The sequence below is a fragment of the Diceros bicornis genome, chromosome 22 (assembly GCF_020826845.1).
Source record: "Diceros bicornis minor isolate mBicDic1 chromosome 22, mDicBic1.mat.cur, whole genome shotgun sequence".
Lineage (NCBI taxonomy): Eukaryota > Metazoa > Chordata > Mammalia > Perissodactyla > Rhinocerotidae > Diceros > Diceros bicornis.
Genome location: NC_080761.1, coordinates 24,850,160 through 24,877,142, shown reverse-complemented (window position 1 = coordinate 24,877,142; position 26,983 = coordinate 24,850,160). Strand labels below are relative to the sequence as shown.

The 26,983-nt window shown below is 37.1% G+C and overlaps 1 protein-coding gene across 4 annotated transcripts in view; it reads left to right on the top strand.

The window, feature by feature from the left end:
• Positions 1–8,311: 8,311 nt before the first annotated feature.
• LOC131420023 (zinc-regulated GTPase metalloprotein activator 1B) overlaps positions 8,312–26,983 on the top strand; it is a 43,191-nt gene continuing 24,519 nt past the window's right edge. The window contains exons 1-6 of one of the 4 annotated variants that reach the window (XM_058565709.1): positions 8,312–8,555; positions 11,862–11,948; positions 14,205–14,301; positions 15,457–15,548; positions 22,448–22,507; positions 24,273–24,310. In XM_058565709.1, the coding sequence (XP_058421692.1) occupies positions 8,402–8,555; positions 11,862–11,948; positions 14,205–14,301; positions 15,457–15,548; positions 22,448–22,507; positions 24,273–24,310 (528 nt within the window). In that variant the 5' untranslated portion in view covers positions 8,312–8,401. The remainder of the gene's footprint in view (positions 8,556–11,861; positions 11,949–14,204; positions 14,302–15,456; positions 15,549–22,447; positions 22,508–24,272; positions 24,311–26,983) is intronic. The other 3 variants (XM_058565707.1, XM_058565706.1, XM_058565705.1) reach the window with 3 other exon arrangements.

The following is a 26,983-nucleotide window of genomic DNA, read 5'->3' as shown; positions in this document are numbered from 1 at the left end:
TTTGCTGAGGAAGACTGGCCCTGGGCTAACATCCGTGCCCATCTTCCTCCACTTTATATGGGACGCCGCCACAGCGTGGCTTGCCAAACGGTGCGTTGGTGCCTGCCCGGGATCCGAACTGGCGAACCCCGGGCCGCCGCAGCAAAGCGCGCGCACTTAACCGCTTGCGCCACTGGCGGGCCCCTACACATGCTATTTTTAAAGACATTTTTTTCTTTTTTGGGGGCAGGGCTTGCTTCTCCCTCCCCTTTGTGTCCGCCACTCATATCACCTTCCCTATCCCCTCTCCCTCACAGGCAAACCATGTTAACAATTTGATTATGCTCTAATAATTATACATATTTATATAAATACCATTTCTCCATATCTTTGTACCTATTAGTGCATAAAGAAGTATGCTAAAGCTTAGCTCTCTGCTGCCATCATCATCACTAGCTTGTGTGGTTAAGAGCATTTCATAAACAAAAATGTATAAAGTAAAAAGAACCATTATGATGTAAAAGTGTATAGATTAATATTCTGTCTACTAATAATTTCCAGTAGCGTTACTCAGGACTTTGAAGACTTAACCTATATCTTAAGCACAAAGCAGCACTATAATCAAACTGCAATACGTAGGGGCTGCCCCATGGCAGAGCGGTTAAGTGCATGCGCTCCACTGCGGCGACCCAGGGTTGGCGGGTTCGGATCCCAGGCACACACCAACGAACCACTTGTCAAACCATGCTTGGGCAGCATCCCATATAAAGCAGAGGAAGATGGGCATGGATGTTAGCCCAGGGCCAATCTTCCTCAGCAAAAAGAGGAGGATTGGCAATAGATGTTAGCTCAGGGCTAATCTTCCTCACAAAAAATAAAAGAAAAACAAACCTGCAATATGTAAATGCATTTTTCTCTAAGTGGCAACTCAGAAATGAATTTTAATCCATATATTGTATACTGTTGCCAAAAACTCACTAACTATGATTAATTATGGAGTACATATGTAAATTTATGCACAGTAAACACAATCGAAAACATGACCTTGTTGTAAAATAAATAGGGTATATGCATAGAATCACTTTAATTATAATTAGAACAGAACTGTTGACAAGAAATTAACAGTACGATTTACTGAATTTAAACCTTAATATTTCACAACTGAACTAAGCTAATTTAATGAGACGCTAATAACTCTAAAATACCAAACTGGAATAGGAATAAAGTTTGTTACCAAATATACAAGCTTTAGCTTATCAGACTGTTTTCTTATATTTCTTGAAAATCTGTTGAATTTACATTTTGAGCATGTTTTGGAGAGGTGCATAGTCAATTTACACGACGCTTACAAAAATATGATGAAAGAGTTAGAAATATCTCTATTAAAGGATATCATGTAGTGGTTAAAAATGAATGACATAGTCTAACTCTACTGAGAAGGAAAATGATCAGCACATATTGTTAAGCGAAGAAAGTTAAGTTCCAGAACAAAAGCCTGTTTGTATATTCCTATTTATTTTAAAAATAAAAGTTACACCTGTATACAAATGCAGAGAAAAATGTCTGACCACCGTAACAGTGGCAGAGATAGTATTGGGCAAAAAAAGATTCTGAACTAATGTTGTGAAATTGCCCCCAGTGGTTATATAACACCAGTGAAGAGGAGTGAGGCTGAGGGGAGCAAAAGAGACCTCCACTTTTACCCTAGATACTTCTGTACTGTTTGAACTTTTTCCAATTAGAATGTATTCAGGTGTTATTTATATTATTTTAAAGACAAACAAATAAAATGTTCTATTGGTTAGGATTCATTTCTGTGGCATAAGCAGAAATTTAAACAATATAAAAGTTCATTTTGGGGGCTGGCCCAGTGGTGTAGTGGTTAAGTTCACGTGCTCTGCTTTGGTGGCCTGGGGTTTGCAGGTTCGGATCCCAGGCGGGGACTTATACACTGCTCATCAAGTCATGCTGTGGCAGCGTCCCACATACAAAACAGAGGAAGATTGGCACAGATGTTAGCTCAGGGACAATCTTCCTCAAGCAAAAAGAGGAAGATTGGCAGCAGATGATAGCTCAGGGCCAATCTTTCTCAGCAACGAATAAATAAATAAATAAACAAATAAATACATAAATAAATATATTTAAAAAAAAGTTCATTTTCCTCTCCTGCAGCTCTACACCATGCAGTCCTCAGCACACAGGCTGCTTCGAGGTCGCTGCTCCACCACCTTTAGGGTGTGGCTCCCAGTCTCAGTAGTCAAGAAGCGTTCTAGCCATCACTGCTGCATCCCAGGCAGCAAGACAAGGAAGGAATGAAGGATGATAGGTTCCAAGAAACTGCCACACAACACTTCTCATACAGTCCATTAGCCAGAACTTCGTTACACGACCCCATGCCTAGCTACAAGGTAACTAGGAAGTGTAGCCTTTATCCTGGATGCCACGTACCTAGCTTAAAAATCAGAGGTTCTGCTATTATTAAAAGAGGGGAGATGGGTAATACAGTACCTAATTCAGGAAATTTCCAATTATCATACCTGTAAATTTGGAAGGACCGCTAAAATAAAGGTGGAAGGAATAAGTGTGCTGAAAGATGTTGATGTGAAGGAAATTCCCTGAAGAAAGATTATGTGATTGATTATGATTATGAATTATTGATTATGGAATGCAGAAGTGTTACTGAACTAAAGTGAGTTCACTTCTTGGTGAGTTGAAATCAAAGCCTTCACCAGAAGTAGTTGTCACACAAAGTAAATTTATTTGCAGTGAATAAGGAGACCACAGGGAATCACTTCCAAAGCTGTGGCTCCCCAAGCAAGGCAAAGCAGGGGCCTTTTATTTTGGATGGGGAATGAATATTCAAAAGGGAAGTTTCATCATCACATGTAGAGGTGGATATAAGCTCGTGCAGGCCTAGTTGGAAAACATGCTTTCATATACATCACATGTCATGCTAACAAGGCTTAAGCTCCCCTAGGGGCAGAGATCTTAACATTAAAATGAAGCAAAGGTAACTTTTGGACACTTCTCAGCCTGTCTGTGCAAGCATCACTCTTGTGGTGGGGTTTGGACGGGTTCAGGGTGGTTGGTGATTGCATCTCTTAGCATATCTAAAAAACATCTTGGAGAAACAGTTAAGAGCTTTCAAAACCTCCCTTGAGTTACTTGGGGCAGTTAGTCAGTGACAGAGTGGCTGGGTGGTTTGAAAATATCTGCTGTCATGTATTTGGTGCAGCCTACACTGAAACTCAAGGGCAGAATGGAAACATTAATAAGAGGAAAGAGAGTAAACCGATCTAAAGAAAGTTCATGAATCTTTCTCCATAAGCGAAATTGTGATGCCTAATTGAGAGAGAACTATGGGACTCAAAAGACGCTGGTCTGAAGCCAGGAAGACCTGGCTTTGTTGATAGCGCAGTATTTCAGTTCAGTGCAATTAAATACTCTTTGAGGGGATTTGGAGGAATAGTAAGAGGAAGAAAGGAGATACTTCGTTTTTGTTTCTGTCTTTTATTTATACTTCAGAAATCCTCAGCAGGTGTCTGTGGATTTTGGCATGCACTTCTCTAAAACTATAAAAGTTAAAAAGTGAAACTTAAATAAAGCCACAAATGTCACTTTTAAATTTCTATTGACAACAGAAGAGGATATAATTTAGACTGTCCTAAACTATTACAACATAAATCATTGCACAATATTTTTTTAGTTTTGCTCAATGCCTACTCCTTGCCTGATAGTGTGTTTTAGGGAGAATAAGTGCACCACTCAAGCTGGCTAGCCTATAGGATTTGAATAGTGTTTTCTTTTTTTCTATTTTGTGGGAAACTGATTTACAAGTGACTGGCCTGTAAGCTGAGCCTTATTAATAGCATGGTTTAACACCCTAAGATAATGAATTCAAATAATATTACTGACAGCCTTTGAAATGAAAGTCACACTTTCTAAAAACACTGAGATGTACCTATTTCACCTGGCAGCCACTTTCAATATTCTGGGGAAGGAATGTTATCTCACACCCTTACAATGTTTTTATATCTTAACAGAGGGCTATATGATACTTGAATATTGGTATTCTCTCTTAACGAAAGCAGTCACAAGAATAAAAGCAGTTGACCTCTAGCCTTTCAGAGATGTTCCCACTAAATTTATGTGCCTCTAACGAAAAATAGCAAAAGAATTGATAAATATTAAGCATTTAAGAAATATTTTGCTTGTTTATTTATTTATTTATTTACCAACTACAGCTAGATAAGAGGAACTGGGTTAATTTTGAAACCCTCAGTTTCCTTTCCTCTAAACCAATAGCTATTGCTGGTCACTAGTGTGTTCCTTCCTTTGCAGGAAGTTGCAAAACTGAGAGAAAAAAAATGAAACCAAGTTAGCATTATTTTTAGCGTTTCTCTGATTTGGATATAGCTACAGTCCTTACTTTTTCTCATGGAAACTATTTAAAGGAGGAAAATGAGGCAAAGGGGAGGAGCGGGGAATTGTGCCCAAGGACATATGGCAGGGTTATTGCCACAAGCTGAGCTGCAGGCATCCAGACAGCTTCTCTGCTCTGCTCTGCTCCAGCCAACAAGGGCTCCTGCCACAATGCAAAGACTCAAGTGTCTTGAGTCTCTCTTAGGCCAGATGTCAGTGCCCTTGGGGAAACAGCTTAAGCTTCTCAGCTTCATGCTTTCCTCTGAATATTAGTACAGTGGTAACTGTGGGACCTAACCCTGTGAGGGCAGGGGGTTGTTGCAACGGTGAATGATCAACAAACTGCGTTTAAAATAGCAGAGAGCAGCTTTTCTTTTAATTCAGTTTAACAAGGCAGTGCATACTATCTCAGATCTGTAGTTGGCAAATTATGGCTGGATGCCTCTTTTTGTATAGCCTACAAGCTACGAATGGTCTGTACATTTTTAATAGGTTAAAAAAAATTAAAAGAATAATATTTCAGGTGGTGAAAATTATATGGAATTCAAATTTCAAAATTTGTGGAAATTTGTTTTCTCTTTTATTGTATAAATACCTATATAATATCCTCAAATTTGCCTGTTGGCCTGTAAACCCTAAAAATATTTACTACCTGGCCATTTAAAGAAAGAGTTTGCAAATCTTTGGTTTAGAAGAGCGTGGGACTGAATGTCAGTCAGATCTGAATTGAGCCCCACAGCTGCCATTTACTTACTGAATGACCTCAAGCAAGATATTTAACTTTTCTAAGCCTCAGTTTCCTTGTCTATAAAATAGGCATACAGATAATGTTTATCTTGCAGAGTTAAATGAGATAATGCATTTAATGTGCTTAACACAACGCCTGTCAGATGATAAATGCTCCACACATTACTATTGTTATTATTATTGTTGTTTTACCAGAAAGCGAATGAGACTAAACAAAATTGAAAACTAACTGAGGAAATTTTAAAGTTAAATTAGAAACTGTAATAGATTCTACAATATTATACTTAGGAAAATGTTTTACTTATTTTAGAAGGTATTTTGGATTGAATAACAACAACAACAACGGCTCACTCAAAATAAAATGGATGAAATTGCTAAGTCCTGTGTGAACATAGAAGTAAAACAGTCATACCCAGACATGCAGGGAGAGCTGAGATTGCAAGCCATGTATCTGAACAAATCAAAACCCTCACCACTTCAGACACATGCTTGCTAAATTCTGTCCAGTTCTTAGAGGCAAAAAAAAAAAAAATGGCAGAACTCCATAGAATTCATGGATAGATATTTTGCTGAAAAGTAATATAGAAACAGATTAAAGGAAAAATTTTATTAAGCTGTAATCTTTATGCTCATACCTATGTATGACTTAATAGGTCTAACTTAACTCTGCTCTGAAGGCCAGGACTTAAAAATGCTGGAGGCAGGCCCTGAAGGCAGTGCCTCTCTGCAAAGGCACACTGGCATCACCACATTTTGAGGCACAAATGAGCCTTTAACTTTTTTTATAGCAGCTTTATTAGGATAAAATTCACGTACCATGAAATATACCTATTTAAAGTGTACAATTCAGGAACTGGACCACTGGCATAGCGGTTAAGATCACACGCTCCACTTCTGCAGCCCAGGGTTCACAGGTTCGGATCCCAGCCACACATTGATGCACGGCTTGTCAAGCCACGCTGTGGCGGAGTCCCATATAAAGTAGAGGAAGATGGGCATGGATGTTAGCTCAGGGCTAATCTTCCTCACATAAAAATAAATAAAAAATAAAGTGTACAATTCAATGGCTTTTAGTATATTCACAGAGTTGTGCTACCATCGCCACAATCAATTTTAGAACGTTTTCATCAACCCCAAAATGTACTCACTAGCAGTCACTCCCCTCAAGCCCCCAGACTCTGGTAACAACTAATCTACTTCTGTCTCAATAGATTTGCCTATTCTGGATATTTCATATAAATGGAATCACGCAATATGTGGTGTTTTGTGAATGCCTTCTGTCACTCAGCATAATACTTTTGAGGTTCATTCATTCGTAGCAGGTATCGGTACCTCATTCCTGTTTACTGTGAGATAATTTTCCATTGTATGGATCTACCACATTTTGTTTATCCATTTGTCAGGTGATGGGTATTTGGTGTGCCTTTAGCTTTTTTTTTTTTTGTGAGGAGATCAGCCCTGTGCTAACATCCGCCAATCCTCCTCTTTTTTTTGCTGAGGAAGACGGCCCTGGGCTAACATCTGTGCCCATCTTCCTCCACTTTATATGGGACGCCGCCACAGCATGGCTTGCCAAGCAGTGCGTCGGTGCGCGCCCGGGATCCGAACCAGCGAACCCGAACCAGCGAACCCGAACCAGCGAACCCCGGGCCGCCGCAGCGGAGCGCGCGCACTTAACCGCTTGCGCCACCGGGCCGGCCCCTGCCTTTAACTTTTGACCACTGCGTAAAACTCTTTTTACTCTGACTGAGGCTACTGTTTGAGCAATACTGTTTCAGCAATACTTGTTGGCCACCTTGACTAAGCCGGCCTTATAGGATACAGGTTGCTCTTGGTGGGAGAAAAGAGATGTTAGGCTAGCCCCGTGGCTTAGCGGTTAAGTGTGCACACTCCGCTACTGGCGGCCAGGGGTTCGGATCCCAGGCGCGCACCAACGCACCGCTTCTGCTTCTCCGGCCATGTGGAGGCCACTTCCCACATACAGCAACCAGAAGGATGTGCAGCTATGACATACAACTTTCTACTGGGGCTTTGGGGGAAAAATAAATAAATAAAATTATAAAAAAAAAGAAAGAAAAGAGATGTTAGTATAACATTCAGCCAGAGCCATGTAAGGGAACCTGCAAGAATGTGCCTGAGAAATATGTAAGAGAAGGTGGTCAGGCTGTAACAGAATAGCTTCTGTTCAGGCAGTAATGCAGTGCTGAAGGGTCACTCAGTGCTGTTCATAAGAACAAAACCTGGAAACAATTGACAGGAAATGGATAAATTGCTGTATAGTCACATAATAGAATATCATACAACAGTGGAGTTGAAAAATATAGCTAACCCAGGAGATTATGGTAGGTGTAACTTATTGGTAATATTCTTGGGTTAGGCGTGAGGTCAAAGGAGTTCATTTTATTTATATATATATATATATATATACACACACACACACACACACAAATATAAAGGAGTGCTATCCATGGATTAATGATGAGAGTGTCATAAACCAAAGAAAATGACAAATGAAGTCAGGTTACCTGAGTCCGAATAAGAAATGAGAAAGAAAAATAGATAAAATTAATGCATGTACATTGTACAAATTTGGATATACATGTAAAATATATATTAAAAAAGTTTCACTGCAAAAGATAATGAAGTACACCTGAAATTTACATAATGTTTTAAAGCAATGGTACTTCAATTAAAAAAAAGTTTCACTGGTTATTCCTTCAGATAGAAAAATTACAATGGACACTGTAGCACTTTAGCTTTCCATTCTTTCCCTTATGAATTAAAAAAAATTTTTTAATAATACTAAAACAATGTCAAGTTGATAAGCTCTATTCTCTGTGGGATCTGTTTGGGTCAGGCTACCCACTCCAGGTTCCAACCAGCCTGGCCTCAGCCCCGCCATCAGCCATTAGCTATCAAGGCTGCTAGCGCACACAGTGACAGCGTTAGGGCGGCGCTGGTCAACGAGCCCTAACAACTCCGCCCCGCTCCGCTCAGGTTCAGAGAACACGCCCCGGGGGCGTGTCCAGCTACCCTGGGGGCGTGGCTAAGAGGCGAGGCGGTCCTCAGCCGGAGCCCAGGTAATCCGGGCGGGAGCGGGGCGGGGGGGGGGGGGGGGGGGGGAGCCACGCGTCGCGGCATGATGGCGTCAAGGACGCGCCCGGCGTGACGTGCTTGGCGTGCGCAGCTGCACTCCGGCGTTTTGGTTCCAGCTCGTGAGCTGAGGGTCAGGCGGGCTGTGCTGTTGGCCGGGATGTTACAGGCTGTTGGAGCTGTGGATGAGGAAGAGGAGCAAGCGGAGGAGGATTGTCCTGAATTGGTCCCGATTGAGACGAAGCAAAGAGAGGAGGAGGAAAAGTCTGGCCCCGGCGCTAAGATCCCAGTCACAATTATCACCGGGTATTTAGGTAACTAACCATCCCGGTGAGAAAATGCCGTCAACACTGGTGTCCTGGGATTTTGGGGGCTGACAGTGCCTCTTCCTCTCAGGCATCGGGGCCTTGTGGCCGAGAGAGATGTCTCTGAGGCAGGGGCTGGGTCGCTGGCTCCGCGTAAGGGTTACCTCTCATCTCGGGGGTTAATGGTGTCTAGCCCCCTCTGCGTTAGGTTCACATTTATCGCCTAAATGATTGAGATTGCAAGTTAGCCTCGCATTTTGAAACGAGTTCTGGCATTGAGGGTTAAATCCTGGACCCGCCCCCTAATTATCCATGGGACCTCTAACAAGTTATCTTTCTCAAGCTCATCGGCCTCACTTGAAAATGGAAATAATTCCAGTCACCTGTCTGAGTTTGTTTTCTCACCTGTAAAATGGAGCAGGAAACACCCACCTTACAAGGCTATTACCATTAAAGGGTGTCCTGTCTGTAAGATGCCCGACGCACGAAGGGCATTCCTCAGTAGAGTCCCCTTCCCCTCGAGCCAGTCTCTTCCAGCCATTCGTGGAAAGATCCATCTCAAACATTTTTTTGAGGTCTGTTTGTAAAGCACTGTAGAAGAAAGAGTAAGAATAAAATCTCTGCCCTCCAAGACTGTATTTCTCAAACTGAGGACGTTCAGGAGTGCACAGGGACACGTGAATTCATAGGTTTGCAAACATGATCGTTTCCTAGAGGACATATATGCGCCTATGCTAGAGGTACTTTATTGGAAAAGTTTGAGAAGTATTACTTTAAAACCTTACAGTTAAATAGAAAGGCTAGAATAAATGCATGACCATATTAAAAGTGTGGGAAAAAAGAAATGTAAATAAAGGAAACGATTTGGGGGAAATACCATTCCTAGATGCTGCTAGAGACAAGTACAAACTTGGTGCACCTGAGGGCCTTTTACATAAAAATAAGAATGAAATCACTGGTGTTTCCCTTTTTATGCTTTGTAGACTGTAAGTTTACTCCCATTTTTACTCAGAACTAATTTTATAAAGGAATTTATTTTTGGTATTTCCCCGCCGTTATGCAGAGGCTGCTCTACTGAGAAGCTGAGCAAATTCCTTGTCGAAAACGGTGTAGTTGGGACTTGCCCCTCTGGCCTTCCCCATTTTGCTCACTAGTAGGTCAGAGGAGCATTGGAGGTTATGGTCTGAAGTTTAGGAATGAGGACTCATGCCAACAACAAGCTGAGGGATAGTTTCGCCGCTTATTCTTGACCATTTTCTCTTTCTTGAAACATTGTTCCCTTGGCTTCCATCACATTTTTCTTCTGATATTTCCACTTCTCTGGCTTCTCATTTTTAATCCCCCTCCCCTTCGTCCTTTTTACTCCACACTCGGATAATTTCTATTTTGATGTCCCACAGACATCTCAAACTCAACATGTCCAAAACTTCATATGTTGCCATCCCCTCAAATCCTCCTGCTCCTTTGATCCCAACCACCTGGAATATTCTAAAAACTTCCTAACTTGTCTTGAGTCATGCTGCCCTTTAATATAGTCTCTGTGTTTTAGTATTAGTGATCTTAATGAATGTCAGTCTGATTGTGTCACACCTGTCAGTGGTTTCCGTTTAGGTTAAAGTTCAGATTCCTTAACATGAATTACAAGGTTCTGTATAATCTGCCTCTTGACCATCTCTCCAGCCTGCAAAACTGTGGTCCAGCCACAGTGAGCTACTTTTACTTCTAAAAGGTACCAAGTATTTTAGCCGCTGGCATACTTTTCTTTTTACTGTTACTCTTCTGGCTAGATGTCTCTCGTAGGTGCTCCGTAGCATCCTGTACATCTCCTAGTAAATGTATCGTCCTGTGATGTAATTGCCTCTTTATTGATCTGAATTCCCCCCCCATCTCCTGCTCCTTTAATGTTTCTAAGCTTCATGAAGGTAGAGACAGTTTGTCTCTGTCTTGTGTACTTTTCACCAAGGCCCAGCCTAAGATCTGGTCCATAGTAGACTTTTGAATGAATGAATTATGTCTTAAGGTCTTTTGCTTCAGAGTATGGTTAGTTATTAAGGCCTCATAATTCTGTTAGGTCTCTTACATCCACTCCTTCCTTTCCATTTTCACTGCCTCTACCTAGGATAGCACGCAGGGCCTCTGTCGCACACGTGGACTGGTTTTAAGAATTTCCTTATTGCCCTCCCTCCTTAAAGTCTGTCCCTTCCATTCCATACTTCACACTTTCATGATGTTGAGCTTCCTAAAGCTCTCTAAACACAAGCCTTCCATCCCTTCAACAGCTTTTAAAGGAATATGATCTAAAAATTTCGAAGATATTAATACCCTAATACTCAGTAAATCCCTCCTAGTTATACCCTAGAAATCTTGTAAATATATTTCAGGAGATGTATACAAGCGTACGTGTAAAAGTTCTTAGTAGCGCTGTTTGTAATAGCAAAACACTGGAGACAACCCAAATGTCCACCAGCAGAAAAATAGATAAATAAATGATATAATAATACAATTGAACTACACTACTGTGGAGTTAGGGTTTGTTTGTTTTTTCCTCTGAATTTTGGTGTGTATTGTTCACAAGACAAGTATTTTTCTTCTACTTGAGCTGTACATAGGTTTCAATATGCCACCTACAGGATAAAGTTAGTATAGCTTTGTGAATTTATCTTTCTAAATAACTGAATATTCTGAATACTGAATGTCCATTGTTAACATTTCCTACATGCATTCTCTGTTTTGTGTGTGTATATGCACACATATGTAAATCAATTTTATAGATTGCTTTAAGCATACGAAAAGTAGCCATAGTCAATCTGAATTTGTCTCTGGTTAATGATAGATGTTGAAATAAAAGATAGGTCTTTATATGTAAATTTTAGGGAAGAAAACCATATGTTCTTGGCTAAGAAACATTGTCATTATGTGAAGGGATTTAAGTATTTTATAAACTACATGAGTACTTTATTCCTTAGGAGCCATTACTTCAATAATTCTTTATTTAATAGAAAATTTAGATGGCCATATATTAATTGTAAGTTATGTAGAAGGCTATTATTTTTGTCATATGAGCTCGAAGAAAGCTGTGTGATCCAACTTATAGGAGTATTTGTAAATATTTACAAAATTTTGTGTCAACATAAGGCATTTTTTATAGTTTTCAAAGGGTACTTTTATCTTTTCTTGTAGAATCTTCTATACCATAGTTGAATAATATTTGAAAAACAGCATGCAAATTTTTAAAAACATTGGAACTCTATATATTTTTTGTACCTTTAAAATTAGTCTTTGAATTTTTTTGTTTAAAACAAATATATTTTATAGGTGCTGGGAAGACAACACTTCTGAACTATATTCTGACAGAGCAACATAGTAAAAGAATAGCAGTTATTTTAAACGAATTTGGGGAAGGTAAGTATAGTTCAGTAAATTCCCTGGTGTAGGAATTTATAGGACAGTTTATTCCACTGGTCAATTGACATTCCATATTTGAAAATGAAAATGCAAGGTTTTATAATGTGAACACATTGATGTGAATAGTTTTGGAAAATTAGATTAATTTCTGTCAAGCTGTATTTTGTACAGATTTGGGATACTGAAATCAGATAGTTTCTATGAAATTTTATTTTGTATTAGTTTGGAATTCATACCAACAGGCTTAAATTAGATTTTTACATGAAATAACTCCAGAAGTAAAAATCTAAACATATGAAAGAAAGTTCAGGAACTAGAAAGGGGCTTTCGTACTGACTGTATTGTTTAATTGCAGCTTGTGAAAAATATTTGAAAATGCTTCAGTTATAATAAGTTTATGTTGTTGAATGCTTATTATCTGCAAAGCAGTTAAAACTGAGGATTTTAAAAATAAGTTAAACAGGTGGTCTCTATCCTTAAGCAACTTCAATTATCTGTGAAAATACAAAACATTCCAATTTTTTGTCTTTAATATTGAACTGTGGTTTAAAAGAAATCTGTACAGCAGTGTTAGACACAATTCTTTGATTACTTTAAGTTTTTCCTCTCAGGTGTGAATTTTAATAAAGCTCACTTTGAGCCAAAAAATATAACTTCTGTGGGGATATTTCTTAAAGTATACTATTTTTTCAGTTGTAAATTAGTAAGGGAACTGGGTTTTATGAACAGGATGGGAGGCCTGTTAGTTAAACTTAATTTTTTGTTTTAATTAACTAAAGAGAAAAGTCCTGTTAGGCAAAATAAAAATTCTAAGATTTTTAAATCATAGTCTTTTGTTCTAGCTTCTTAATAACTGATCTTCTGTTGGACACTGATTACGTTTATTAGTATTTCTTACTATTTTCTTCCTTCTTTCTGGATAATTTTCACAATTTTATCCTTTACAGCATTCACAGTACTTTTTTCCGCATCTTATTAAGGTTCTGTACACCCTGAATTCTGAGACAACCCCTTTTTATTTATTTATTTTTTATTGATGTTTTAATAGTTCTTAACATTGTAAAATTTTGGGTTGTACATTTTTGTTTGTCCATCACCATATATATGACTCCCTTCACCCCTTGTGCCCACCCCTCACCCCCATTGCCCCTGAGACAACCCCTTTTAAAGCTCTTTATTATTGCCTAACTGAAATATAAACAAAAAATATATAAATAAAAAATCACTCATTTTTTTGGCCATTTGCTTCACTGGACATTTAGAACTCTTCCCTGGCTTTGGTATATTTCTTTATTGGAGAAAAAGTAAGACATTTAAAATCATTCTTATATATAACAAGCATCTCAGAATCTCAGATATACTTTATTCTTTCTCAAGTAAGCATTGCTAGGAAACTTATGTGTATTTGACTAAAATTTAATTTTCATTTATTTTTATTTTTATTTTTTGTGACGACTAGCCCTGAGCTAACGTCTGATGCCAATCCTCCCCTTTTTTCTTGAGGAAGATTGGCCCTGAGCTAACAACCGTGCCCATCTTCCTCTACTTTATTTGGGACACCGCCACAGCATGGCTTGACAAGTGGTGCATCGGTGTGTGCCCGGGATCCGAACCTGCGAACCATGGGCCCCCGAAGTGCAGTGTGCACACTTAACTGCTTGTGCCACTGGGCCGGCCCCTAAAATTTAATTTTTAAATGAGCACATTGATACCCTGGCCAAGCAAACTTCCTCAGAATGAACTAGGGTTTTTACTTGTATTAGGAATACTGAACAGTCTGTCCAATAGAAACAAAAACAATTTAGAGAAAGAATGAAAAGAAAAAAATAGATAAAACAATCCCTTAAGAGGTTGAAAGGCATATAAAATCCAACATATAAAACATACTAGTTTATCTAGAAAGTTGGCCATGGACAAACAAGAGTGCCTTGAAAATAGCTGCTTTATTAGGAAATGGGAGCAGCAGACAAATAAGAGGCCTAAAGAGGAAGCAGGTATTCATTAATTCATTAATGATTCATTAATTTTGAATGTGCCCTTTTAGGGGCTTAAATCCTCTTAAAGAAATAAAAGCTAAAATAACCTAGAGTACTATAGTTTAAATATTGAAGCTGCAAGAATAGAATGAAAGAATAAAAGTTATAAAATGTATTTACTGCCTTGAAATCTGCTCTGTTATTGAGTATCCTCATCTTTTGTTTTTGGTTGGCTAGTGAACATAATCTAAAGAGTGCTTCTTGTTAATTATTCTAGGAAGTGCAGTGGAGAAATCCTTAGCTGTCAGCCAAGGTGGAGAGCTCTATGAAGAATGGCTAGAACTTAGAAACGGTTGCCTCTGCTGTTCAGTAAAGTGAGGACTGTGTTTACTGTGTGCTTGTTGGTTTACTATAAATGTTTAATGATTGCATTTCTGGCTTTGATTTTCTTGTGTAATTTAACTGAATTTACACATTCTGCTCCATTGTATTTTCAAATAGAAAATAGACTTTTATTAGGATGCATTTTCTTAAAGTGCTTTTTGCTATCATTTCTTTTTCTGTCTGCTCTAATGCTTTTGTCCTTTTATTGAGTTATTGTTTTTGATGTCAGGATTTATTTAATAATCTCTGTGGTGTATGAAAGTCTCATTTCATGAGTAAAAAATGATTATTCTGAATTTAATAAGTCATTGGTCTTATTTCCAAGAATTCAACCTCTACAAAACAAAAATAAATGACCATCAAAAAAGAGAAAAACCTCACGTTATGTTCCACCAGTTATAGTTGTTTCCAAGGACAGTGTCTGTTTTATGCACTAACATAGCACAGATCTTAGAAAAGGACCTGACACATAGTAGTCACTCACATTATTTGTTGAGTGAATTAGGAACGTTAATACCTGTCCTATTGATTTTGTATATTTTAGTGAATTAAATTTCTTCTACATCATTTACTGTTAGGTATTTGACTTTGAATCGAATGTATTAACGAGGCTAAAATCGTAACAGATTTACTTGAATAACCAAAATGCAATCCATTAAGTATTTTTTTGAACTTTTGATATTATAAGAGAAAAGATAAATTAAAGCCTGGTACCCTAATTTGGAACAGAATTAAAAGGTATTTAGTGGTAGTGTTTCTTTAGCTATTTTATTAAATGACTGTAATTCATAAATTTTATCATTATTTTGGATGTTAATTTTTTTTCTTTCATAGAGCTATAAAAATAACAGATTCTGACTTACTTTAGTCAGGAATATTAAAATTCTCTCTACTTTTAATTTTAATAAAATTAAAGTATTAACTCATCGTGTATTTGATTTTACCTATAAGTGTACATCAATGTTTTTTCCTCTCATTGGTGAATATTGGATGGACGTTTTGTTAGGAGCTTGGGAGTGAGTTAAATATTCACATGCTTCAAGATATTTTTGTCTCAGGCTACTGAATATATTTTAAAATGTTTGTAATGATCACTTTAAAATATTCAGGCCATCAACTGTATTTTATGTTTTGGTTTTCTCCAGGGACAGTGGCCTTAGAGCTATTGAGAATTTGATGCAGAAGAAGGGGAAATTTGATTACATACTGCTAGAGACCACTGGGTTAGCTGATCCTGGTAAGATATGATTATTAATAAGCAGAATATAATCCTTAAACATTTTTAAATAAATGTGCTAGAGAAATATCTAAAATGAGTGTTAAAGCTTTACTCTAGATTAAAGATTCTTTTTTGGTTTAAAAGAGGAAAATTACTGGGTTGTCATGTTTCTTCGGCAGATGAATGATGATCAAAGTACTTGATACTTTTAACGTGATTATAGAATTTGAAGTTTTATTGATTGATTTAGGGTTGTTGGCAGGAACAAAAGTTGTTAAAAATATGGAAATTGAGGAAAAATGGAGACATTCTACTTCTAAGTGTGTATTTGATTGATTATACTCTACAGAGATCTTATTTCTGATTACTTTCTAATCCAGCTTTCTTAGGGGGTCATTTAGAGAATTTTAAGGGCTTTTGGACTCTAATTTCAGCAACACTTACTCCCTTAAATTAATTGTTAGCATTTTGTTCTTCTACTACTAAACTTGAAATAATTTTATTTGTAGATGCTGTCATAAGGTACAGAGTTAAATTGAACATACTGGACCTATTTCCTGGCGTGGAATTAATAATGATTATCCATGAAATTTTTATCTCTGAATGGAATCACATCTAAACTTCCCTGTTGAAAGCCACATGAAGTCAACTTGTTTCTAACAATGAGTTTCTGTTTCATTCTTACCCAAATAAATTTTACGTAACATCCTTATTTCTAATTTGCAGAACACTTAGTGTTCGTTTTGTAAGTCTGAACTATACCATTATTTCTTTTTTGATCTGAGTCTATGGCGTTGGGCCATAAAACTATATTAAAGTACTGTTTGGGAATAATTTATTAAAAGGGTCATAATTGTTTAAAAGAAATATTGGAGTATACTGAAGGTTCAAGTACAATCAGTGGTTATTGCACCTCGAAGTATTAGATAATAACATTTTCCCCATGTTTTCAAATTAGTCTTGAGTTAGGCTCTTTTGGTCCTTATAGTAGGCATGGATTTTTCATACCTACTTTCTTATAGGTCTTACTGATGATAGGACTTGACTATTACATTGGTGTTAAATATTAAATTAAATATGATAAGATGGGAAAATACATTGTATGCCTCTTTTTGAAATAGCGAATATCAGTTTCTTTCATTGTAGCCACTTTATGGAGAAAAACTTTTGTAACTTTTCTTTGAGAGTAGGTGAGTTTAATAAATCATGGTTCAGCTTTTCAGAGAAAGAAAGAAAAGTTAAAGATCTCAGAGAAAGCATTTGTACAAATTGTAGGTGTCAGTGGGTTAATGTTTCTTGCTTCTAACTTTCTTTAAAATAATGATTTTGTTGTTTGGGTAAAAATAGAATATTCATTATAAAAAAAAAACTTAATACCTAAGAAAATACAGAGAAGAAAGTTTAAAAAAATCACCTTGTATCTCACTACCGTGAAATTCAAGTAGGTAAATTTCATTCCAGGGATTTTTCTGTGTCAGTGCTACTCATTGTGGTATGTTGAATGACAGCCTCAGCCTCATCTGGGAGCTTGTGAAAGATGCAGATCTTGGGCCCCATCCCAGATCTACTGAATCAGACTCCCTAAGGGTGGGGCCCAGCAGTCTGTTTTAAGAAGCTCTTCAGGTGATTCTTATACATGCATAAATTTGGGAGGCTCTGCTCTATGTACTTCTGAAAGCTGTATAAATATACAGAAATAATTTTATAAAAATGGGATCACATTCTTTGTGCTATTCTTAGTAATTATTAATTTAATTTTACTTGAATCTAAAAGGAGAAAACTTGAAAGAAGTGAAGGAATTGCTGAATATTGGATAAATGCTTCTTCACTGCAAGAGATATGAGTTAAGAAAAAAAAGAAAAAATTATAAAGAAGAATGTAAACAAATTGGACAAGTAATTTTTTAAACTGCATTTAAACCACTGACTCCCTGGTGTGAAAGATGAAGGAAGTAACGCTCTTCCTTTTTCTTCAATTTCCTGGTTTTGGTTGATTGTGTTCTGTGCTATCTTGTCAAGGTTTCTAACATTTGCGTTCTGTCATGCTTTTATTTAGTTCTATATTTAAACAGTTTCAGTCCTCATTACAGTCCTGTGGCTTCTCCATTCCTCAGCTGATCAGTCTCTTGATTGAATTTCATGATCAGGTAACCTTCTCAAGCTATAGCTGCTGTATTCTTCAGGTTCTTGCATACTTCTTTGCTTGAGAATACTTGTCTTTTGTTTTTATACTTGAAGGATTACTTGGCTAGGTATAAAATTTCCAGATCACAATTTCTTTTCCTCAGAACTTTGCAGATGTTGCTCCATGATCTCTTAGTATTTTTTGATTGGCTGGATTTCCTTGTCCAGTATTTTCTCGTTTTGTTTTATCAGGAAGGATTTGTAAGTGCTATATTTTTTGAGTTTCAATGATGTTGTTTCCTTTAATGTTTGAGAATGTCTGCCTGTTGTTTTTCGTTCTTGAAAAACAACTTGGCAGGAATAATATCCTTAGGAACACTTTCATTAGAACTTTGTTGTCATTATTTTTTTATGTTGGAGCAATGAATGTTACTGTAGAAAAGTCTGTTTTTCCCGCTTCCTTGAACATGACTTGCTTTTTCATCCAAAATGCCTGAAATTTTTTTTTGAAGTTCAGTAATATAACCAAGATACAGCTAGGTGTCATTCATAGTCACTTTTTCCCAGATTAGTTCTTCATTTAGGGACATTTTCCTTATTTATTACCATGAAGAGATTTTCTGTCGAATTATTGGGTCCTCTACATTATGACACCAATTTTCTTTATATTGAATTTTCTTTTGTTTTCCATATCTATTTTCTTCTAATTGTTTTGGTTTGTCTTTTGCCTCAGCATTTACTGTAATCATCTCAAACCTTCCTTTTTGACAGTGATTCTATTTCCAGCAATGTGTTCTGCTCCTTGATGTTTTAAATGAATTAATTGGTTAAGTAATGGTATATTGGCCCTAAGTTTCTTTCTTTAGCACTACAAACTACCTTTTCATATTATTCTGCTTTATTTTGCTTTAGAGCTTGTTTTTAATTAAGATTGTGTTATTTTTAAGTTCTTTATTGTGAAGAAGCCCTTGAGAATTTTCTTTGGCTTCTTGGATTATGTTTCTATAATGGGTTCTTTGCCATTTGTATGCCCTATTCATTTCTTCAGTTTTTTTCCTTTCTGCCTTTTATCTTTTTTGTTTCTTCTAAGCTGTAATACATGTGCATAGTTTTTTCAGCATGTTTGTGCTTAAGGTAGGAGGCTTAGAGAACTTCTATCTATGGTAGTCCCCCTGTATCCAAGGTTTCACTTTCCATGGTTTCAGTTACCTGCAGTCAACCATGGTCTGAAAATAACTACATCACAATGCCTGCATCATTCCCCTCACTTTATCTCATCACATAGGCATTGTATCATCTCACATAATCACAAGAAGAAGGGTGAGTACAGGACAATAAGATATTTTGAGAGAGAGAGAGACCACATTCACATAACTTTCATTACAGTATATTGTTCTTTTTTTTAGAGCAAGCACACCAAAGTGGTTGCTCCTAAGGAATTCCAACCCAAGAGATAGGTCACATGTATGTACTTTATAATTTTATTTGTTTATTTTTTCCCCCAAAGCCCCAGTAGATAGTTGTATGTCATAGCTGCACTTCCTTCTAGTTGCTGCATGTGGGACGTGGCCTCAGCATGGCCGGAGAAGCGGTGCATCTGTGCGCGCCCAGGATCCGAACCCGAGCTGCCAGTAGCGGAGCGTGCGCACTTAAACGCTAAGCCACGGGGCCGGCCCTACAGTATATTGTTCTATTTTATTATTATTGTTGTTAATCTCTTACTGTGCCTAATTTATAAATTAAACTTTATCATAGGTATTTATGTAGAGGAGAAAACATAGTATGTAGAAAGTTCAGTCCTATCTGTGGTTTCAGGCATCCATAGAGGGTCTTGGAACTTATCCCCTGTGGAGAAGGAGGGACTACTGTACTTAGATGTGGTGTTGATGAATTCTTTTTGATACCCTACCCGTGTTACCTAATCTTGTTTTTCTCCTGAGCCTCGGTTTAAAAGCTGAGTATTGCTGGGAGCAGGGAGGGGAAAGCAAAGGAAAAAGGGGTAACTCAGAGAGCCACATGGGCAATATGACTTTCAGCTCTGCTCTCTTAAAATGTCAAGTGTTCCCCTTCTGGGTTTGCTCCAGCTATTCATGAATATACATCCCATACCTTGGGCAGGGACATCCTTGAGCCCCAGACCTCTTCATTTTGCTCTGTGCCCTAGAAAGTGACCCCTCCTCCACAAATGTGGAGATGGTTGGAAACTTTTACCTTGAAGATTTTTTGTTGACTTTTCCTTGTATTGCTTATTCCTCCCTCAGTTCTACTTCTTGCCATTTTGAAAGCTATTTGATAAGTATTAGGATTTTGTAAATTATTTTCTTATAATCTCTTAGTGAGGATGGGAATAGAATTAAGAGCTATCATAAGTCACATAGAACTTCATGTTTCTTATTTTGACTCACTTTTCAAAATTTATGCAAGAGGTATATTTGATTGATGCTGATAAAGTTTGGCTTCTTAAATTTTTTTGGTTTATTTGTTATTCAGTTTTGAAGGGAGATTCTATAATCTATCTCAGGGTTTTTTTTTTTTTTTCTTTTCAAGTTTTTTTCTTCTTTTTTTTTTTTTGTGAGAAAGATCAGCCCTGAGCTAACATCCATGCTAGTCCTCCTCTTTTTGCTGAGGAAGACCGGCTCTGAGCTAACATCTATTGCCAATCCTCCTCCTTTTTTCCCCTAAAGCCCCAGTGGATATTTGTATGTCATAGTTGCACATCCTTCTAGTTGCTGTATGTGGGACGTGGCCTCAGCATGGCCGGAGAAGTGGTGCGTCGGTGCGCGCCCGGGATCTGAACCTGGGCCGCCAGTAGCGGAGCGCATGCTCTTAACCGTTAAGCCACGGGGTCGGTCCTCAGGGTTTCTTAACCTTGGCATAAATGACATTTTGGGTTGGAAAATTCATTGCTGTAGGGGGCTGTCTTGTGCAGTATAGGATGTTTAACTGTATCCCTGGCCTCTATCTGCCACATGCCAATAGAGACGACCAAAAATATCTCCAGACATTGACAATACTCCCTGGGGAGAAAAATCACCCTGGGTTGAGAACCACTGATCAATTTCATTCTCCCATCTTTACTCTTCCTGCTAAACACCTGCATCCAAATTTTAAATAGTTCTTTCTTGAGTAGCCTGGTAAGTATTACTAAAGATAAACATCAGATTTAGAATAAAAGCTCTAGTATACTCTTACAGTTCAACTTAATACTAGGCCAATATTAACTGTAGGACTTATAAGCTATCTGAATAGAAGTCAATGAATTAAAAAAAATGATTTGTGTACAATGTTAGGAATTTTAATGAGTGAAAAAAAATTAATACTTTTTTTATGACTTATTCTTTGGAGTAATGATACTCACAGTAGATTTACTTTTTTCTCCCTCAATGATTAAAATCATGTTGTTAGCCAAGTAAGTGAAGAAAATGCTTATTGGCAATTCAGTTGCTTCCCGTTTAGGAGACTGACACTCTCCAGTTCTAAGCTAAATAATTGTCATGGTAAAGTAATTTCCTTGAAAAGGACAGGCATTGATTCAGCCCCTGTTACTCACAAATCCTATTTCAGTCAAATTGGAAAACTATTAAGTTTTTGGGAAAAAATCAATAGATATCAGGAAACCATTAGATCTTGTGGCCCTTGCTATATCTTGCATGAGTAATCACTGTAAACAGCTGACAGGTATTTCATTGTTGACACAGAGTGATGCTTGGGGGACCACATCTCGTCAGGGTAGGTGGACAGCTTTAGACGTTGGAATGGGTTCAGTTATCCTTGTTTTTCCCCAGTACTCATTCTTTTAGACAGCTCTGTCACTAACTGGACCTGTGATGCTTTGAAAAATCAAATACTTTCTTTGCTGTCAGTTTTCTTTTTCATGTGTTGTGGCATACTTATCAGAGTGTGTGGTTTGGTACTGAACAGTTTCTGTCAAAAACAAGTTTTAATTTCTTATTTAGAAATTATTTTTTCTCAGACCCAAATTTTATGTCAGTACTAAATAAATAGTGTAAGGATTTATTAGTAATGCTATAGAGTATATAATTTTACTTTTTGTTCTTTGTTCTATAAAATTTGTAAGTTTTTAAAATATTTTTGGCAAGTGATTTTTGGAATTATCTATCTTTTGTTTTGCTTTCTTTTAGAGAGATAATTCATTATTTGTGAACCGTATGATTGTTATATTCAGGAGAGAGAAAATAAGTCCTATGTGCATGCAGCCATACTGCCCATATTATTTGATAATACCTGTTGGTAAATTATTATGGCATGGGTAGAAGCTTGGTGTTGAATTTGTATGTGGTAAGAGTTGGTTTATTTTTTTCTTTGAAGAAAAAAGGGAGAGGGGAAGAAATAGGTATGAATAGTAAAAGGTTCTATCACTGTAAATCCCATAAGAAGTTTGGAAACCCGTATTTAATTTGTATATGTGTTTGCCTACTAATTCTGTTTGAGCAAATTAAAAAACTATGGATAGAATCGTGTTTCTCGGTTTGAAGAAATATATATATATATTTTTTTTGTGAGGAACATTGGTCCTGAGCTAACGTCTGCCAATCCTCCTTTTTTTTTGCTGAGGAAGACTGGCCCTGGGCTAACATCTATGCCCATCTTCCTCTACTTTATATGGGATGCTACCACAGCATGGCTTGGCAAGTGGTGCGTCGGTGTGCACCTGGGATCTGAACCGCCAAACCCAGGCCGCTGCAGCAGAGCGCGTGCACTCAACCGCTTGCGCCACCAGGCCAGCCCCGAAGAAATATTTTTATTTGATGAATATTATTATATATTTTCAGGTGCTGTAGCTTCTATGTTTTGGGTTGATGCTGAATTAGGAGTTGATATTTATCTTGATGGTAAGTTAAAAACAAATTTTCCTTTGTTTTCAAGTAAAATATTATGGTTAAGATCGTTTTTGTTCATTTATATTACAATTTTAATTCCTTGTATTGTTACTCTTTTTAAATTTGTTTAGTTTGATGATAAAGTAAGTCTTTGTTCGTACAGATTCTAAAGCCCCAGACAGTGGTAGAATGAGATGTCAAGTCTTAATCTCAACTCCCAATTTAGTGCTTCCACGAAGGGTTTCCTTCTAAAATACTGTGTAGATTTCCTGTATCCTCTGTTGTTTGATTTATGCACTTAGTACAAGGTTAGAGCTTTTTATTTTAAATAAAATATACAGTATGAGGATCATATTTCTGCTTTCATTTTCCCTTGAAGATAAGAATTAAGGAAAGCTCCTCATCCCTTACTTTATTATAATTTTTTTTTAATTTTATTTATTTATTTTTCCCCCAAAGCCCCAGTAGATAGTTGTATGTCATAGTTGCACATCCTTCCAGCCGCTGCATGTGGGACACGGCCCCAGCATGGCCAGAGAAGCGGTGCGTCGGTTCGCGCCCGGGATCCGAACCCGGGCCGCCAGCAGCGGAGCGCGTGCACCCAACTGCCAAGCCCCGGGGCCGGCCCCATCCCTTACTTTTTTTACCTTAACACCTTTGGGCAATTTTATTCGTAGACTTCATTTAAGACATATTAGAAACTGTCTGTATTAGGCAACTATGTCCATTTCCTGCCTACTGCCCTTCACCTTTCTTGAAACCAGGTCTTTCATAGACTAAGGGATGAAATTTAAGAATCACTGAAGCTGGGCCTCCTCATTTAGCCCTAATATATGTGGCATGTAGCTGTTGAATTCCTTAGGCATCATCAAACTCATTCTGCTGTTATCCTTTGAAAAAGTTATTTAGCATATGAAGTCAGAGATTGCCAAACTAATTGATTGTTTGGAAACTTAGGTACATGTTATGTAAAACATTTGTGTGAGTTAGATTTGGTGAGAGAGATTAGTAATAAGATAGCCTAAGACATCTCAGATTTGCTCAGCAATAATTTATTATTTATTTGTTTATTTATTTTTTGTGAGGAAGATCAGCCCTGAGCTAACATCCATGCCAATCCTCCTCTTTTTGCTGAGGAAGACCGGCTCTGAGCTAACATCTATTGCCAATCCTCCTCCTTTTTTTTTTACCCCAAAGCCCCAGTAGATAGTTGTATGTCATAGTTGCACATCCTTCTAGTTGCTGTATGTGAGATGCGGCCTCAGCATGGCTGGAGAAGCGGTGCGTCGGTGCGTGCCCAGGATCCAAACCCGGGCCGCCAGTAGTGGAGCGCGCGCACTTAACCGCTAAGCCATGGGGCCGGCTGCTAAGCAATAATTTAAATGTTAAGAAAAGTCTCGATTTTGATTATGTCAAAATAAAACTAGAATAACCTGTCTTGTATAATTTATCACATTCCACTTTATGTTATGAAATTTCTTTCATCATTTTGGATTGTAAGCTTTTTAAAGGCTAGAGAAATCTTATTTTCTTATTTGTTTAAATATTTAATTTTAAAAATGTATTTGTTTTATATCCTATCTAGTGCCTGAAAATAGTGCTAGGCACTCAGTACATATTTGAAATGCATCTGCTTCTTAGTGGAATTGAATTAAATTGCAGCACTGGCAAGAGAAAAAAACAATCTTTTATTGAGTAACATTTGTGAACTGAAATAGATTAGTTTTAATGTTCATTCTCAAGTATAAAGGTGATTAAAAGATTTATTCTTTTGTAGGTATCATCACTGTTGTGGATTCAAAATATGGATTAAAAGTAAGTTGAAAGATTGCTTGAGTAGTTAGTTATTCCTTAAGAGCTGGGTGTGTGGGATTGCTTATGTTATTTTCTCTACATTTGTGTCTGAAATTTTCCTTAACAAAAACTTTTTTTAAGGATCTTGAACAATAGATGAAATTTGTATGTGTCTTTTAATTATTTTGTGTTTTTAAATTAAATAATTATTTCCTTTTACTCTGACTTGATGTGATAAAAGTTGGAAGTGTAATATTTTATAATAAGGATATTACAGAATAAAGTTTGGGTAATAAAGTTTGGGTATGTGTAACTCCTCTAGGATTCAACCCCAATGTTGGTAAAGTTTTTTTCTGTATAATAGAGGAAATTGAGCTTGATAAAGCATATGAGAGCTTATTTTTCTTGTTAAACAGCCATCAGACATGAGCTGGGGATAACTGAGTTTTAAAAAAATGTTGCTTTACCTTATTTTGAAGAAATCAGGATTTATATATAGGTTTAGTGAGGAGAAACTCTCCTTTAAAAGGCTGTGAATGTTTTTTGACTACCAAGGTCCTCAAATGTATTTAAATGGGCTTCAATTTATAAAATGCACTTACTAAGATTTGTTTGTCTGTGTGTGAGGAAGATTAGCCTTGAGCTAACATCTGTTGCCAATCTTCCTGTTTTTGCTGAGGAATATTGGCCCTGGGCTAACATCCATGCCCATCTTCCTCTACTTTACATGTGGGATGCCTGGCACAGCATGGCTTGACAAGCAGTGCGTTGGTCCGCACCCGGGATCTGAACCTGCGAACCCCAGGCCGCCAAAGCGAAGCGCGCGAACTTAACCGCTACACCACCAGGCTGGCCCCCTAAGATTTTTAAAAGCATGTTGTTGCATAAAGTAAAAGTGTTTCTCAATTTTCCAAGTGAAATATGACTAAAGGCAGAAGAGAAAGAAATTATCCTCTGGTCCCAATCTGGGGTATGGATGGTGCCCAAAGTAATCATTTCTTAGAAGTTTAAATTTAATGTTTAAAAATTCATCTCCATTTTCTATTCTACTCCACATTATATCTGAATTTGTTAATTTGAAAAGTTTGTTTTTCTTTCAAACCTTCAATAAAACTATACTCTAGGGATATATGGCAAGCTTGTCAAATGGTTACCAATACCCTTGCACTGGTCCTTCAGTTCCCTCAGGAGTAGAACACCCTAACTTGAGAAGTTTGGGAGATAATTCCTTTTTAGATTTTTAAGTCCAAATTTATTAATGATCTTAAGAATCAAAGAAAGATCCCGAATATTACAATTTTACTCAGAAAAATTCTGACTCTTCTGAAATCATGATATTTCTAGCAAAATATTTACAAAGGAAGCAAAAAAAAAAGTCAAATTCTTCATTCTGAATGTTTATTATAAGCATGTTTGAATCCATCTTCTATATAAGTTTATTACCAAATTTTGGCTACCTAAGGGATAGATAGCAGTTAGGATATTTTGGTTTTTTGATAGACTTAAATAAAGTGCCATACCCAAAGTCAAACTCTTTATTGTTGATTATAGGAATAATAGGAATAATTTTATGTGAATTTGAGTGTGCAGAGGAGTTAAATAGAATCTATTATCAGTGTGATAGAGGCCAAAAAAACACAAAGCAACATTCTGAATAATGCAAACATAGTAAACGTTTAACCCTCTGCCACCTTGATAAAACCTCTTAAATTATTAAATCAATATACCTACACAAAACTGACATACTGTCAGGATAATGGGAACTTTAGATTTTCTGAGTCAGATGCCAGATAAATAACTTTTCCTTTATATAAAGAATTTGCCGACTTGTCCAATTCCTCTGGTTGCAAAGCTTGACCTCAGTAGCTGCTTGTGATTCAGAGAATTCTGAGGCAGTACAAGTAATGACACTTGGATAATGGGCAGCAATTTAAGGGTGTCATGCTTCACAGAGCCAGCCCATCACAAGTAAAGCTGAGAAATGGTACCCTGTGGCTGGCCAGCCAAATTGAAACTGAAGTGGTAATTGATATCATGGGCTGTCACTCTAATGGGATTGTCACCCGTTGATCTGAAATATTCATTTTTTAATCACAGCCAAAGAATTGGACAACTTCAAATGACAGCTCTCTATTCTCAAGACTTGACACCCAGGCTACTGACATTGTTCTTTTCAGTTCTACAAATGTGACAGCATTTAATGCAATAGAATCAATGGATGAAGTTACACAGAAAAGGTCAAGTGAGAGGTTTCTTTTTGGTTCTTCTATTATATTGCACAAGCTGTTGAAACAATTCAGTCAGAAAACAGTTTGGCTTGGAAAAGACCAGAAAAATAAATAGACTGACATTATGCAATAATCTTTTTTTAAAAACTAAAATGGTGTTAGATCTATAACTGATCCATTGGAAAGAAATAGCGGCTGCTTCTTTTTTTTAATGTCATCTGACACCTTTGACACTAGATTTATTTCCACTTTGGACAACAATAGTTTTTCTTTCTTTCTTTTTTTTTTGGTCCAGCTTGTTTCTATTTCTGCAGAAAAGGACACCCTATAACCCTTATTGAAGTTGTGTCTACCATGGTGTTATTTCAAAGGGTTCCTTTCTTTCTTATGGTATGCTAAGTTGGAGGGTTGAACCTTAACGTTTTGGATATGTTGGATTAATTAGTAACAAAATTATCTTTGTCTT